This window comes from Callionymus lyra, chromosome 7, assembly GCF_982586985.1.
Source record: "Callionymus lyra chromosome 7, fCalLyr1.hap1.1, whole genome shotgun sequence".
Classification (NCBI taxonomy): Eukaryota; Metazoa; Chordata; class Actinopteri; order Syngnathiformes; family Callionymidae; genus Callionymus; species Callionymus lyra.
In genome coordinates, this window is record NC_141824.1 from 13,235,598 (window position 1) to 13,250,188 (window position 14,591).

The 14,591-nt window shown below is 37.8% G+C and overlaps 1 protein-coding gene across 2 annotated transcripts in view; it reads right to left on the minus strand.

Annotated features, from left to right (window-relative positions):
* bcas3 (BCAS3 microtubule associated cell migration factor) overlaps window positions 1-14,591 on the minus strand; it is a 339,719-nt gene that overhangs the window by 253,815 nt on the left and 71,313 nt on the right. For both annotated transcript variants that reach the window (XM_087795199.1, XM_087795200.1), the window contains exon 16: window positions 12,228-12,375. In XM_087795199.1, the coding sequence (XP_087651325.1) occupies window positions 12,228-12,375 (148 nt within the window). The remainder of the gene's footprint in view (window positions 1-12,227; window positions 12,376-14,591) is intronic.

Consider the following 14,591-nt stretch of genomic DNA (forward strand, 5'->3'; position numbering starts at 1 on the left):
ACACACACAATCAGTCAGAGTCTCACTTCACAACCCATCTTTCACCAGAACTGATGGTAAAATCATGAGCAAACTGATAATAAATAACAAGCGAAACTGAGCTTTTTTTCTCAGACGATTCAAATAAAGATAATATTAAGAATAAAATAAAGACGTCGATACGCTATATCTGATACACTATGTTCTCGTGCCTCTATAAACCTCTTTATTCGTGGGGGGGGGGGATGTTGCCTTTGAACAGCGACAGAAATCCATTTTGTTTGAAACTTAATTCCCTCAATAGAGTACTCACATGTCATTTCCACTTTTAATTTAACAAATGAAGACTTTTGACAGAGCTAATAGCTTTTCCTCAAGGGCATAATTCAATCTGCGACATCAACCATCAAAGTCCTCTTGCGTTATTGCGTCCAGAGCTAACGTGAGGCGCCTCTGAAGGGGTGGAAGTCCAGCTGCTTATCCAGTTAGTCTTCAGGGTTCCGCCAGTAAACAAGATGAGCTCACTTAAGCTGGACATGGAGCTAAAAAGAAGCATGTGGACGTCGTTTCTGCCGAGGACTCGCTCATGATCTTCATTCATGGCCGGAGAGGAAGGCCGGATGAAATCAACGCAAATAAACAACCATTTATTCTTTCAAAACAAAGCTTTGAGGCCGTTATGTCCGTATAAATATTTTTATTTTTTGATGGACTGAATTAAATACTGCATGTTGATTCAAGTCAAGGCATGGAATCTTCAAATAAAAAAATACAACGTTTAAAAACAATATAGGAACAAGTTAAATAAAATACTTTAAAATACCAGTTAGAAAATTGTATTACAAACAACAAAAACACTTCTTGTAAAATATTTGATGTTTTAACTTTAACGTGCTTCTCATATTTACTGTAATTATTGAAGCTTCATCAGATGGAGATGAAGGGAAACATATTTAAACATTCGATTCGAGTCCAATTTTGATGAAATTTAAACAATTTTCATTACATAATGTTTAGAAATATTTCCAGAATTTCAGTTTCTTAATTTATATCAAAATGTAAATATGTCAAATTTGAACAAAATCTATATTGTGTACATATCTATATATAAATATTATGTAATATTATATAAACATTTAATATTGCTGATATTGATAAATTAGTCATTTATATGTCATTCTTATTTAAAGGGCAACTAACGTCTTGATTATGGCTGGGCGGCAAAGCATTATAGGAGCTATTTGTGTGTATAGGAGCCTGTGTTGTTCTCAGTATTATCTTGATCTTTAAAGTATATACTTTTTTGAGTATTGTTTTGATTGTTAAAGCGCTTTGTGACCCTGGTCTGGAAAAGCGCTATATAAATAAATATTACTTACTTACTTACTATTTAGGTCACCGTTACTAAAACGGTTGCTGAGAGGTAAGGAACTAACTAATGTGTTGATTTTAGTGTCTTAAATAGATGTGTGACTCTATTGTATAATCAGTTTCTGTACAAAACTCTCTTTTCATTCAAATACTGACATTAGAAAATGATCTTAAGCCCCACCGACTGAAAACACTTTGTTTTTCTGGAGATTACATCTTGTTTGCCATAACCACAACAACTCTGCTGTGATCGGTAAAGCATCAATGTTTGTCACTGCGCGTCATCAATCCCAGAAGTATCCACCTCCAAGAGACTCGTTGTATAAACAAAGCAGTGCTGGATAACAGCTGGCTGGAGGAGGAGTGAAGCCATTATTACGTTGTAACAGACTCCGCTCTTGTAACCTCTTGTTTGCCGGGATTTCAGACGTGGAAGAACTTAATAAAGTAATAAGTTGGAAACATGGTCATGATGAGGGACTTACTGCATCTTGGAGAGGAAGACTTCAATAATTGAAAGACGTATAAATTGCTCTTTAGGATGTTTTTATTTATATTCGTGTCTAAACTACTACATAGGAATTAAATGGAAAGTCACTGCTTTTTTGCATCCTTCAGTAAAGAGTTGTCAAGGGTCAGAATTCTGATGCTAATGAAGTATACTTTCGAAAAGTTTATGCTCTGAAGTCATCATGCCATCCAGATTAAGATTAAGGCGGGGGGGAAAGAAGAGAATGCCTAGAAGAGACGAGGAAACCAGAGACCCAGGAGCACCACATGCGATTCATTTTACTAAAGTCAGCCGAAGCTCGGGCCGGAGACGAGTCGTCTTAATTGAGCGGCTCAATCATCTCTTCGAGAGTTACCGTCGTAATTAAGCCTGCAAGTGAGCGTCTTATTTCACAGGACGCTGTTGACAAGCAGCTATGTCGCCTCGGAACAAGTAAAAAAAAAAAGTGCAAAAAAAAAGAAGGGATAATCCTGTACGCACTGGAATGAAGAGACACAAGACAGACTGGGGGGTGAGGGAGGGATGGAGGGGTGGGCGACGATACAATCGCATGCTGCCAAGAGAAGGAAACTCACCATGGAGTTTTAATGGCAAAACATCCCGCCCCAAAGAGGTAAGGTCTTCACGAGGAGGGGGCGGTCGGCATTAGGGTAAGAGGATGGGGGGGGCGAGGGTGGTGGGTGTGGGGGGGGGGGGGGTAGGGGGTACAGAGATAGACGGAAAAGGCATTATTAAAGTAGAACACTTGAGCAAACACACGCCACATTACATGCTCTTTGACGTGTCTGCTTAAGTGTACAACACACACACACACACACACACACACACACACACACACACACACACACACACACACACACACACACACACACACACACACACACACACACACACACACACACACACACACACACACACACACACACACACACACACACACACACACACACACACACTGCAGGAAACAGAATGTCTCGGCGCCGAGATGGATTTGAAAACCTGCTGGACGGCTCATTGATTCATCTGTCCGAGCTGAGATTTCATATATTTGACAGATGCACTTTCTTTTTTTTTTTCCTCTCTTCCCACGTGGACATATGTCTTATCACAACTTCTCCTTTTCATTCGGAGGGACGACAAGAAACTTGAGTCAAGTGTATTACTTAAAAAAAATGTCAAAATGTTTTCAAATACAGTAACAAATACTCTGGGGATAAATGTTTGTACTGGAAATACCCACCTTTCTTAAGGTGCCGACAAAACAGTGGAATCCCATGATGCCTCTCTACACATTTCTGATTGGTCCCTCAAAAAGCGATATATAAATTATACGTCTGTGTTGCTATGTCCAAAGTGATTGACAGCTGTCCTTTTTATTTGGCTGGGCGGCAAAGGAGCTTTTCCGGTCACCGTTACAGAGAGGGTTGTTGAATTGTATGGTACTTAATGTGCCATGTTTAGTTTGTATTCTCAAGTAAATGCTAATAAATACAAATGTTTAAACAAAAAAAAAAACAGTCAGTAATTTATTGATTTTCTTTAAAGCAACAGAAAACAATCTCTGTAATAAACAAGGTTCAACTGTACTTTAAGTGGCAGAATAGAGTAGACATAATACATACATGAGTCCTAACACAAAAGGATTTTCTTTTAAAACAGTATAGTGAAGATACAAATAACCAGATGTACTTGAATTTGCACAAAAGGTCTACTTTTACTTTTGTACTACACTGTACATGGGCTGGCACTACTTGTTGTACTTAGACTTGCCTGTTTCTTTCTGTTATAGTTTATATATTTCCTTAGCAGTAGGTTTTTTTTTTCTCGCATTTTTTGGGGAATTTTCTTTATTGTTTTCACTGACATTTATTAAAGGCAACAAAGTCAAAATTATGCATTGGCAAGAATCTGGCTATAAATTACGAATCACAATATATGGACAACGACACAAAATATAGCAATATATACGTGTATATATATAAATATATATATATTGTTATACTGTAGTATTGCCTGAGTACTTCCTTCCGATATTGCAGAATATACAGTTTGCATGACTCTTGGTGAAGTAACTGCTTTTATTTGATTTGGAAACAAAATATCTCAAAACATCATCTTAAAAAAGATAATGGAGTCGACTGTATCCTCTCGTCCACAGTCGTCGAAAGATTGCAAAGTTAGTTTAGCTGCGGGGGACGTAATGACTGCTGCCATCTAGCGGCCGGAAGTATAATTGCAACAGAAAAATTAACCAACGGCATTCATTTTAGCATGTTAATTGAAAAACAAAGTAATTATTTACATTTACACACAAATTATTGAAGTATAAACCGTAAAGTAAGAATATTGATACAGTATCGTGGAATATTGCGATATATCTCCGAATCGATATTTTCGTACATCCCGTACTCATCACTGAATCTTAAAATAAAGTGTTTTTTCTCAATGCAAAGATACTTGTCAGTACCTCCGTTCACGCTTCATCAATAATTGACAACACACCGGGTTCATCCTAAAAGGTCAGATTGGTAACGTTTCGGACTCGCCTCATCGGGGTAAACATGATCAGCGGCCAAAGAAGAAGCCCATCCGAGGCCCCGGCCTCCATCAGGTCCTCTGCATCCACGCGAGCCCTCCCGATGATTGCACGCTGTCTCCAATTAGTCTCGGTTCACGGCCGTGTGGAGTAATGGTCCGCCAGGAGACGGGGGAGCAACAATTGGCCCAGGGATGTCTTACTTGTGGAGCGTACATTGACAAATCATCTTCACGGTCGGTGTAATGGTGAGGAAAGAGAGAGAGGGAGGAAAAAAAAACAACCTCCCACTTAATGTAAAGCAACTGGGGGTCGGGTTGGGTGGTTGAGGGGGGGGGTTTTTGCGAGGCCTATTGAACCTACCGAGGCCACATATGTACGTCCAGCTGAGTAAATGGATGGACACCAGTGGGAGAGTGATGGGTGAAAAGCGGTGAATTCCCAAAGCGACTCGCTCAGGCCAGTGACTGTGTTTTATTTAAAATTATATAAGAGACATTGAGTCGCACATAGAAGAAAGTTCGGGTCACAAACTATCTGAAGTTCAACAAAAACAACAACAATAATAATACTGATAAAAATAACAACAACAGAGAGTACTCTTAATCCCAGGAGTGGGATTGAATATTTGATCCAATTCAAAACCACCACAAATCAATCTGGAATCAGGAGGTTCTACGAAAGTTTACCTTCAACTGAGAAAAATCTCTAAACTTGTCATATCACGATTTTGAGCTTATAGTCCATGTATTTGTGTTTTAACGTTTAGACTATTGTAACAGTTAAATTTAATGTCTAAACAAGAAGGATCTGTCTCGCCTGCAGTTAATACAAAACTCTGAAGCCAGAATTCTGACCTGCTCTAGTAGAAGAACTCACATTTCCCTGATCCGACACAAGCACTGATGGGTATGTTACCCGTCATACCTGTATTATAAACTGTCCATTACAGGAATTATGAGTATTTTATGAGTCTATATTCAATCTCTTTTCGTTTGTTATCAGCTTTCTTTCCTTGACATCCATGATCTGTTCCTTACTTTAACCCTAAACACTTGAAAGGTTATCATATCAACATGAACATTTATGTGTTTTGAGACAAACATTTTGGCCACAGAAAGTGACAGCATGTACCTCATAAGGTTGGTTCGAAGTCAGCAAGTACATCAGGATTCATACATAAGGCGCACCAGATTAAAATGAGGAGACAATTTTGGAGAAAATTGAGGGATTTTAAGTGCACCTTAGCTTAAATTAGCTTTGTATGTACGTATATATCAAACTCAATTTAAAAAATGTAATAAAGACTGTTGTGAAATCACACCCAGAGAGACCAATATGGCAGGAATATGATGCTTTGAAAGGTTTAACGATCCTTGTATTTTGCCAGATTCTCTCAAAATGAACAGATGATGCTGGATTTGTCAAACGAGTGGTAAATAAAGGACATGATATATCAGAGATCTGGTTCGGTCTGTAAATCTAGATGCAATCATATAAAACACTAATGGATCAACATTCAGTGGAATTGACAAGATTTGTATTATTTCCCTTCATATAAACTTTATTTGTATTGTGACCATGACACAATAAAAAGCAATACATTTGATGATTAATGTGTGTGATTTTACAACCTCGCTTAAACCGAGAGAAAATGTTCAGCATCCTTTTTTCTTCTTTTTTTCAGAACAGCTACAGAGGGGTTAAACCTTTACTCTCCAGGAAGGATTAGATGTTCCGCGGACGGACATTTAATCATTCCAGGAACTCCCTCTCTTGCCGTAATGTGCAGGCGACTATCTGGATTTGTGCTTTTCCAGTTCAGGCTTCTCTCTTCTCAGATTTATCTTTTGCTAGTTTAACATCAAACTGAGATATGTCTGTTGGCTACATGTGATGTGCATCTCCATTCATCAAGTGAGTAAAAATAACATTGATTGAAGATGAATGAAATAATATTTATTCACTTTTCTCTGAACAACAGGAGCCGAATCAAGATGCTGACAGACCTTCAAGCAGCTCCAGAGTGGCAGGTTGTCAACCTCAGGACTGAATACCAGGGAAAACAAAGTGAAAATAAAACAACAACTAAAGTGGAAGCACTTTTTTCAAACTACAGTGTTTTTTGAAGTTATTCTACTTTAATTTTGCATATCTTTTTTATCTTCTTGTATAGTCAACAAAAAGAGTTTAAAAGAAATGCCATCAATGTAAATTACTAATTTAAATGTGTATTACACAGTATGGGTAGTAATAGTCCCAGTATTTTTTTTAAAAATTTTACTACGAGATTAAAGTTGTAGAAATTAAAGTCGTAAAAAATAGACTTTAATCTTAAGTATATATACTAAAGTATTTTCCTATGACTTTAATCTCATAATAAAATAAAGTATTTTCCGATTACTTTAATCTCATAATAAAATTAAGTATTTTCCAATGACTTTGATCTCGTAATAAAGTATTTCCCAAAGACTTTAATCTTGTAATAAAGTCGTAACAAAGCATTTGATACGATTTTAATCTCGTAATAGTGTATTTCATCCAAGACTTTAATCTCGTAACAAAGTATTTTCCTAAGACATTGATATCGTAATAATGTATTTTGTATGACTTTAATCTGATAAAGTATTTTGTACAACTTTAATCTCATAAAGTATTTTCTTATGACTTTAATCTCGTAATAAAGTATTTCCCTACGATTTCAATCTTGTGATAAAGTATTTTCCTATGACTTTAATATGGTAATAAAGTATTTTGTAAGACTTTAATCTCATAATAAAGTATTTTGTACCACTTGTATCTCGTAATAAATTATTTTTCTACGACTTTATTATCGTAATAAAGTATTCTCTACGACTTTCATTTCGTAATAAAGCCTTTTATACGACTTTAATCTCGTAGGGTATTCTCCTACGACTTCAATCTAATACTACGTCGCGGCCTACTCCCATCAGTGTGAATGGTTGGATGGATTACTTATTGTACTTGATATAAGTATCTTTGGATTAAAGCTAATTGTTTAATGCATTAATTTAAATTAAGAATGGAAACATGCATTACACAGTAATAAAAAAAAGGGATATATTTGAGAAAATATGGTACGACTCAAACCAAGCCAAAGAAAAACATCATTATTTGACACATTATTAGCAAAAAGTTATCAGATCACGTTTGTGTCCGTGATGCAACTATAAACCCCTTCAAAAGCCCGGTGCTCTAAGACAATATTTTCCCCTCTTGCACACGTATTACAGTAATCTGACGGCACATCTGCGAGAGGTCACGAGGTCAGATTCATCCTTTCTCTTGTCTCTCATGACCTCTCCTACACTCTCTCCGTTCTTTCCCTCCAAATGCCATCAGTAGAATTTATTTCTTAGCAGTGTTTGTGTGTGTTTGTGTGTGTGTGTGTGTGGCAGGTCTTTTTTTGCATTTGGATTTTCATTTGTCTCTCTGCTGAAGTGTGTCGCTGGGATGAGTGCACGAATGTTTGTCTGCTCCTTTAATCCCCAATTTGACACTGACAGGCTTTTTGACATGTTAAAGCTGTCCTCGTTGAACTTTGGCCACGGCGGGAACACGTCGTCGGTCCCGGGAGCCGGCCGTCCTTTCCCATCATCTTTATCAAAGATTAAGTCCTGACAGTTGCGGAGGCCAAGGGAGCCCCCTTTAGAATTAACTTGGGAGAAATGTTCTTGGAGTTCAGTTCATCCGAATCCCAGCCACGACAAAGTTTGCCAAAGTGGGATTAAACTTGACTTGGCTTCTTTTTTTTCTGTCTTTTAAATCATGTTTTATTTTTATTATACTTAATTAGTCATTTATAATTCAAAAAAGTGTGTAAAAAGTGTTTGTTAATTTTTGTGTTGCAATTAAACTTCTGGGGCACTAGATGGCAGCAGTCATTGTGTCCTCTTCAGCCAAAGGAACAGAGAAATCGTGCGAGATGCTGGCGATAACTGAGGACGAGAGGATACAATCGCCTCCAGTAGCGTTAAAGCTAATGTTCGGACATGTTTTAGCTTTCAGTTCTACCGATTTAAACAAGAGGAAACAATTACAAGATGTCACTAAAATTCAGTTTCCTCTAATTGTTATGAAAATAATGCAAGTGTATCGATTTATATCGTATCAAATCGTATAGTGAGCTTATTATATTGTATCAAATCATATCATGATCTGAAAAGACTGTGTGGATTAGTGAAGGAGGAATACATTCCCACGAGATCTCTGTGATTACTGAGGACGAGAGGATACCGTCGACTCCAGCAGCTTTTTAAAGCTTGGACATATTTTGGTTTCAAAACAAACGACAGTTACGACTTCGTCAAGAGTCATGTGGTCTGTAAATTCTGCAACACCAGATTCAAGTACTCGACAATACTGCAAATATATCCTTGTTACTACAGTGTTGCAATATATTGTATTGTTGCCCCTGTATCGTGATACTTGTTGCCAGATTCTTGTCAATATGCAGACCTTATACATCGATCAAGATCAAGCAGATCAAGTAGTATTTAAAATCAGTGACTCCATTCACATTAGCCAAGAGGCTAACATGGTTATCTTTTGCAGAAAAACTGCAAAATAATGAAGAGATTTTCTTTAAGCACCAGGTAAAAAGTACCAGGATCTTAATGGTGTCAAATCAGAACTTAAAAATTCATATTCTGGAGCCCGATGGATTCTGAGGAAATTTCTATTGAGTAAAACTTTTACTTCTACCTTTTAGACTTTTTATATATTGTCTTAAAACCAATTGTTTTAAATGTGATGTTTTATTGTTTTAAATGGTGATGCAGCAAACTTTTTTGCCACTGAAAGCGCATTTTCTGATTTTGGCCAAAAGACCAAAAACAAGATTTTTGATGACACAAAATGTGGCCTACATATCTGTCAACACGATAAATAAATGAACACGGTTCACTTAATGGAAAGACTCCAGGAAAGGAAACATGATGTCTGTCAACTTTCGCTGCACCGCTTGTTTCGGTTCTCTTGGTAACGTGGTTTTTGGTTTCCAATTTTCAGCCAAGAATTTCCTTTTCGGTTTTGTGTATTGTGATAATACTTGTTTTTACCGTGTTGCCCTTTGACATCAGTAGATGTAAATTGTATTCATATTATTATCAATATTAGTAGCAGAGGCTGATCTAGACTCCGAGTCGAACCCCTTCCTCCCGCTCAGACTTTGGGGTAACAAGTGAAAAATCTCAGGATGAAGTGAGCGCAGGAGTGTGTGTGACGACATGTTTCACACACACAGGCTGCTGCTGGTGAATGTAGGTTAAGCAGCTGGTGTGTTCCGCAGCCGCCCTGCCAACAGGGATCTGCTCATACAGGTGTAAATACAGCTGCTGGACGCTGCACTCTCTCTTTGTCTCGTTCACACACACAGCCATGAAGAGGAAAAAAAAAAGCAACACAGAGTCAGACAGATGGTGCTTTGGTACAACACTGGAGGAATAGCGTGAAAACATATGATATCACCTCCAACTCTGGGGGGGTAAACCTGCTACCTTTCCTGAATGTCTGTGTCGAGGAAGTGATGCAGGATCAGACTGCACAGCTGTACGTCAGCATGCATCAGTGTTCGGGGGGCTACAAATCAATGGGTGGATATGAGGGGGTCAAGTAGTCTCTGCAAGGTCGAGAGAGGGGGGTCAAATAAAACAAGTTTCTAAAGTCCATACATCAGGGAAGATACATGAGATCAGCTCGGTGCATTGCTGTGTCTCAAATCGCATACTACTCTTAGTATACTAGAAGTTAGTATGCATCAGTTTAGTGTACGTACTAACTAGTACGCAAATTCTCCACAGATAGTATGTCTCAAATCAAACACTGCTGCTACACACTAACCGGAAATCACATGACAGCTTCTTCTTCTACTTCTATTTAACGATGTTTCAACCAGCTGTTTGAACGCTATCGACACCTGCTGGCAGCACGTTTTGCAAGTTTGGAAAAAGAAATAAAGAAAAAATATGAGAATCTAAATAATCGCGATATTTAAGCTGGTATCAGCAGCGAAGACGTGTTTATCCTCCTACTGCTGCGGAAAATGCACCTGTAAGTATATGCATATATATGCATTTATATATGACGTAACTTCCGTTTAAAACGTCACTAAGATGGCGGCTGTTTAGTGTGGTTAGTGTCCATCGAACCATACTCAGTTTTGTGGGCGTGTTAGTACGCCAATTTAGTGTGCATGGCGCACTAAATTTCGCATACTAAGAATTGAAACGCACTCACGCACTAAAAATACTAACTTTTAGTACGCTAGTATGCGATGTGAGACACAGCTCATGACTGTATCAACTACATGGTCCTGAGGGTCTTCAGAACCCAGTGACACACAGACACATGTAACTTGTTCCTTCTTTGAAATAATTTTCCGAAGGAGACCTCCTGAGGGATCAATAAAGTTTTACCTTACCTTACTTACAAAAAATAATCAAGAAACATATTTTTAGCTACAAGTTGCATCTTTACTGTGTCTTCTGTTCGACTCTTAGACCATTAAAAAAATAATCCAATATTGCATAGGAGTGTGATTAGAGTTTGTTCTCATCATAGAAAGTTTAATTTAATTAAATGTTTCACTGAATAATGAATCTTGAGAAGGATGTTAAATAAATAGTGTTTCATGTTAGCATCTTCTTTATAGTTCATAATGTTACACATAGTATTACTCTTGGAGGCTTCGTAGTATAACTCTGTGAGGCTTCGTAGTATTACTCTGTGAAGCTTCGTAGTATTACTCTATGAGCTTTCATAGTATAACTATGTGAGGCTTCGTAGTATTACTCTATGAGCCTTCGTAGTATTACTCTGTGAGACTTCGTAGTATTACTATGTGAAGCTTCGTAGTATTACTCTGTGAGGCTTTGAAGTATTACTCTGTGACACTTGGCAGTATTACTCTTTGAACCTTAGCAGTATTACTCTTGTGAGCCTTCATAGTATTACTTTGTGAGACTTCATAGTATTACACTGTGAGGCTTTTAAGTATTATTCTGTGAGTCTTCGTAGTATTTCTCTGTGAGGCTTCGTAGTATTATTATAAGGCCTCGGGAAGAAATACTACTTCAAAACACTTGTGGGAAGTTACAAAAATCGTATTGGAATTTTGACATATATATTTTTTTTATATATTCATTAATATTACATGTTAAATGCATTTTATTGATTAGGAACATCACAATTGCTTCATTTGTTTTATAATTTATTATTTTATATATATGGAAAAAGACACACATTTGTAATCTTTAGTTAAACTCCATTTCAAAACCTCAACACAAACATTTGCCTGCGGAGGATTAGGATCGTCTAAAACGCGTACTCCGGTGTGACGTTGGACCTGCAGGTCCTCCTGAGAAACACAAGAACCCTCCGTCCAGCGCGATCTGCTTTACAAATCAAATGAACTTCGCCGGTCGTTTAATTGACGCGACAAAAGTCCCGACGCTGTTTTTTCCATCAACAGCTCGGCGTTCTCGTCTCCAAGTTGACTTATCGAATATCACGCAAGGACGAATCCTTCCCCACACGTCTGTGAGTCGCTCAAGCATTTCCCATTCAAACCGAGCATGAAAATGACATTTGGATTTAAATATTAAAATCCACCTTTATTCGTGGAGCCACCTGTTCCAGTATGGAAATGGTCGAGTGGATCCCAAGGTCTTAAAACTACATGATTTCAATGAAGGGTGTCTTTGAGATTCTATAGGAAAGTTCGTTGCAAAGGTTTTCACGGGAGGGTTAAAAGGTCCGGACCTCAGACTCGAAAATGGAAAGAAAAAAAAGACAATGTGCGGGACTCACCCGGTGCGTTTGGTGATGGTGCCCAGGGTCATGGGCTGCTTGATCTGGGCGAGGGGCAGCAGGATGGTGAGGCTGGGAAGAGGCGACAGGCGAGGGTTTCCCATGGTGTTGTTGCTGAAGTTGTTGTAGTCCTGGTTGCCGAGTTTAGCTGGAAAAAAAAACATAAAAGAAGAACATAAACACACTTACTACAGCACAATCCACTTCTTCATCGTGCTGCATGTACTTATAAAATACTCATGGTGTGTATCTGAGGTTTAAAACGCAATCATCAATCATGAAAGAGCCCAAAATATTCAAGGTTGTGGGCGACAAAACGTATATCTATCAAACTATATTTAACATTTAGTCTCATTGTAATCTCTTCTGAAGTCTAATGTCTTATTATAACATTTGTTTTATTATTTACTCTCATATTATTTGGTTTTATTATATTACTTTTATATTAATATCATTTTTTTTTTTATTCAGTTTTTTTTTATCTCATATTAACTCGTATTAATCCATTTCTATTTATTTTTCTACTGTCAACTTGCTGCTGGGACAACTTACCCACTGCCGAATGAATAAAAAAATTCATAACTTATAGTAGAACTAAAACTACTACGAATTACAATATAGAGAAAATGACACAATATACTGTAAAAGATCGTATGTGATACTGCAGGATACATGTCAAGTACTTTCCTCCAGTATTGCAGAATAAGTAACTGTTTAATTTGATTTGAAACCAAAATATGTCCAACCATTAGCTGCTGGAGTCGACTGTATCCTCTCGTCCTCAGTTATCGCCGGGATCTCGCACAAGTCTTCACTTGTAGTATGGATTTTATTCCGTTAATTCGGTTTAAATACATCTTAAATACCTTTGGTTTCATTTCCTTCACCAAATTCCTCTCCTTAAACATAAGTCTTACTCTTATTGGAAGTCTCTTTATATAAATCACGTTTTACATTTTGTAGCAGATATTTTAGGCAAGTGCAAGAACGTCACAATCTGGAGTGAACATCAAGAACTCTGGTGTAATCGTCGATGCATGATTCATCCTCAATGTTCACTGATTCCTTCTTTTTTTTTTTGCAGCTCAGTGACTTTTTAAATCATTTTAATTCTCGGTTTTGCTTCTGCATCTTCTGGACTTCGCTTCGAATTAACGGCCGCGCGGCGGAACGGCAGGAAGACCAGTCATGGAGAAGCAAAGCCACAGACCATCATGATGATCCATAGAAACACATCTCACTACTGTAGATTTATAATTTAAAAAAATTATACATTGTTTATTGCAGGAGTGATTGTTACATTTTTCACTACATGTTGAGGCCTCAGATCTGATTTAACTTCATAAACCTTTCCAGAACTGGAATTTTTCCACATTCTCACAGTATTATGCATCTTAAACAAAAACTACATAATAGATATATTTATAATTACGAACTTGAAAACTCAACATTTGCAAACATAGGGTCATCCCTCTTAACAACCCTCTCAGTAACGGTGACCTGAAGGGTCCTCGTAACGCTTTGCCGCCCAGCTGTCGATCAATTCTGACAGTGGGCGGGGCACTAGGAACTGAGGTGACCTCTCACCCATCAGGGTTTTGTGTTTGATAAAACTTTATACAGTTGGTTTTCCGAAGTGAGATAAATAAAGTCCTGTTGTACTGCGACTCCCGTTTCCGACCACATTGAGGTCACGGATGTGGTCGGAGTGAAGAAACGGGATTCGATTCAATGGCGACATAAACATATATTTTGAATACAGTATTGTAGCGACCAATCAATCATCACTAAATAGAACAGCGTGTAGAAAGGAATCATGGGAGTTCACCGTTTTGTTGGTGCTTTGTGACCCTGGTCTCGAAAAGCGCTATATAAATAAATATTACTTACTTACTTACTTACTATAAGTACTTGGGTTCATGGGTACATGTTATACGGTTGTGTTTTATCTGTTGTTTAGTTCAATCGTATGTTTGAACAATGAAAACGAGAGCCGTCATTCCTGACGTCATCTTTACACAATTTATTTAAACACGTAATACTCGCAAAAGAAAAGGAAAAAAAAAATCGCAGATAGCAACAGTGACGCGGCAAAGGACGCATACAGTACTGTACTGTGTACTCAAGGTTCCAATAGAAACTGTCGCATCTGAAAATATGACATGGAGAGCTTCCGGGAGGGAGGGAGAGAATGTGGATTCTTGAACAAATATTTGTTTTTAATCCGGACACAATAGCTGGCAAGAAGAGGGAGAGAAAAAAGTGTATCCTGCCGGGTGAATGGGCAGCCCAAAGAAAATTCCAAGTTCAAGAGCTTTCAACAGAAATAAAGAGCAAAACTGTGGCTCCACCACAATAACTCTC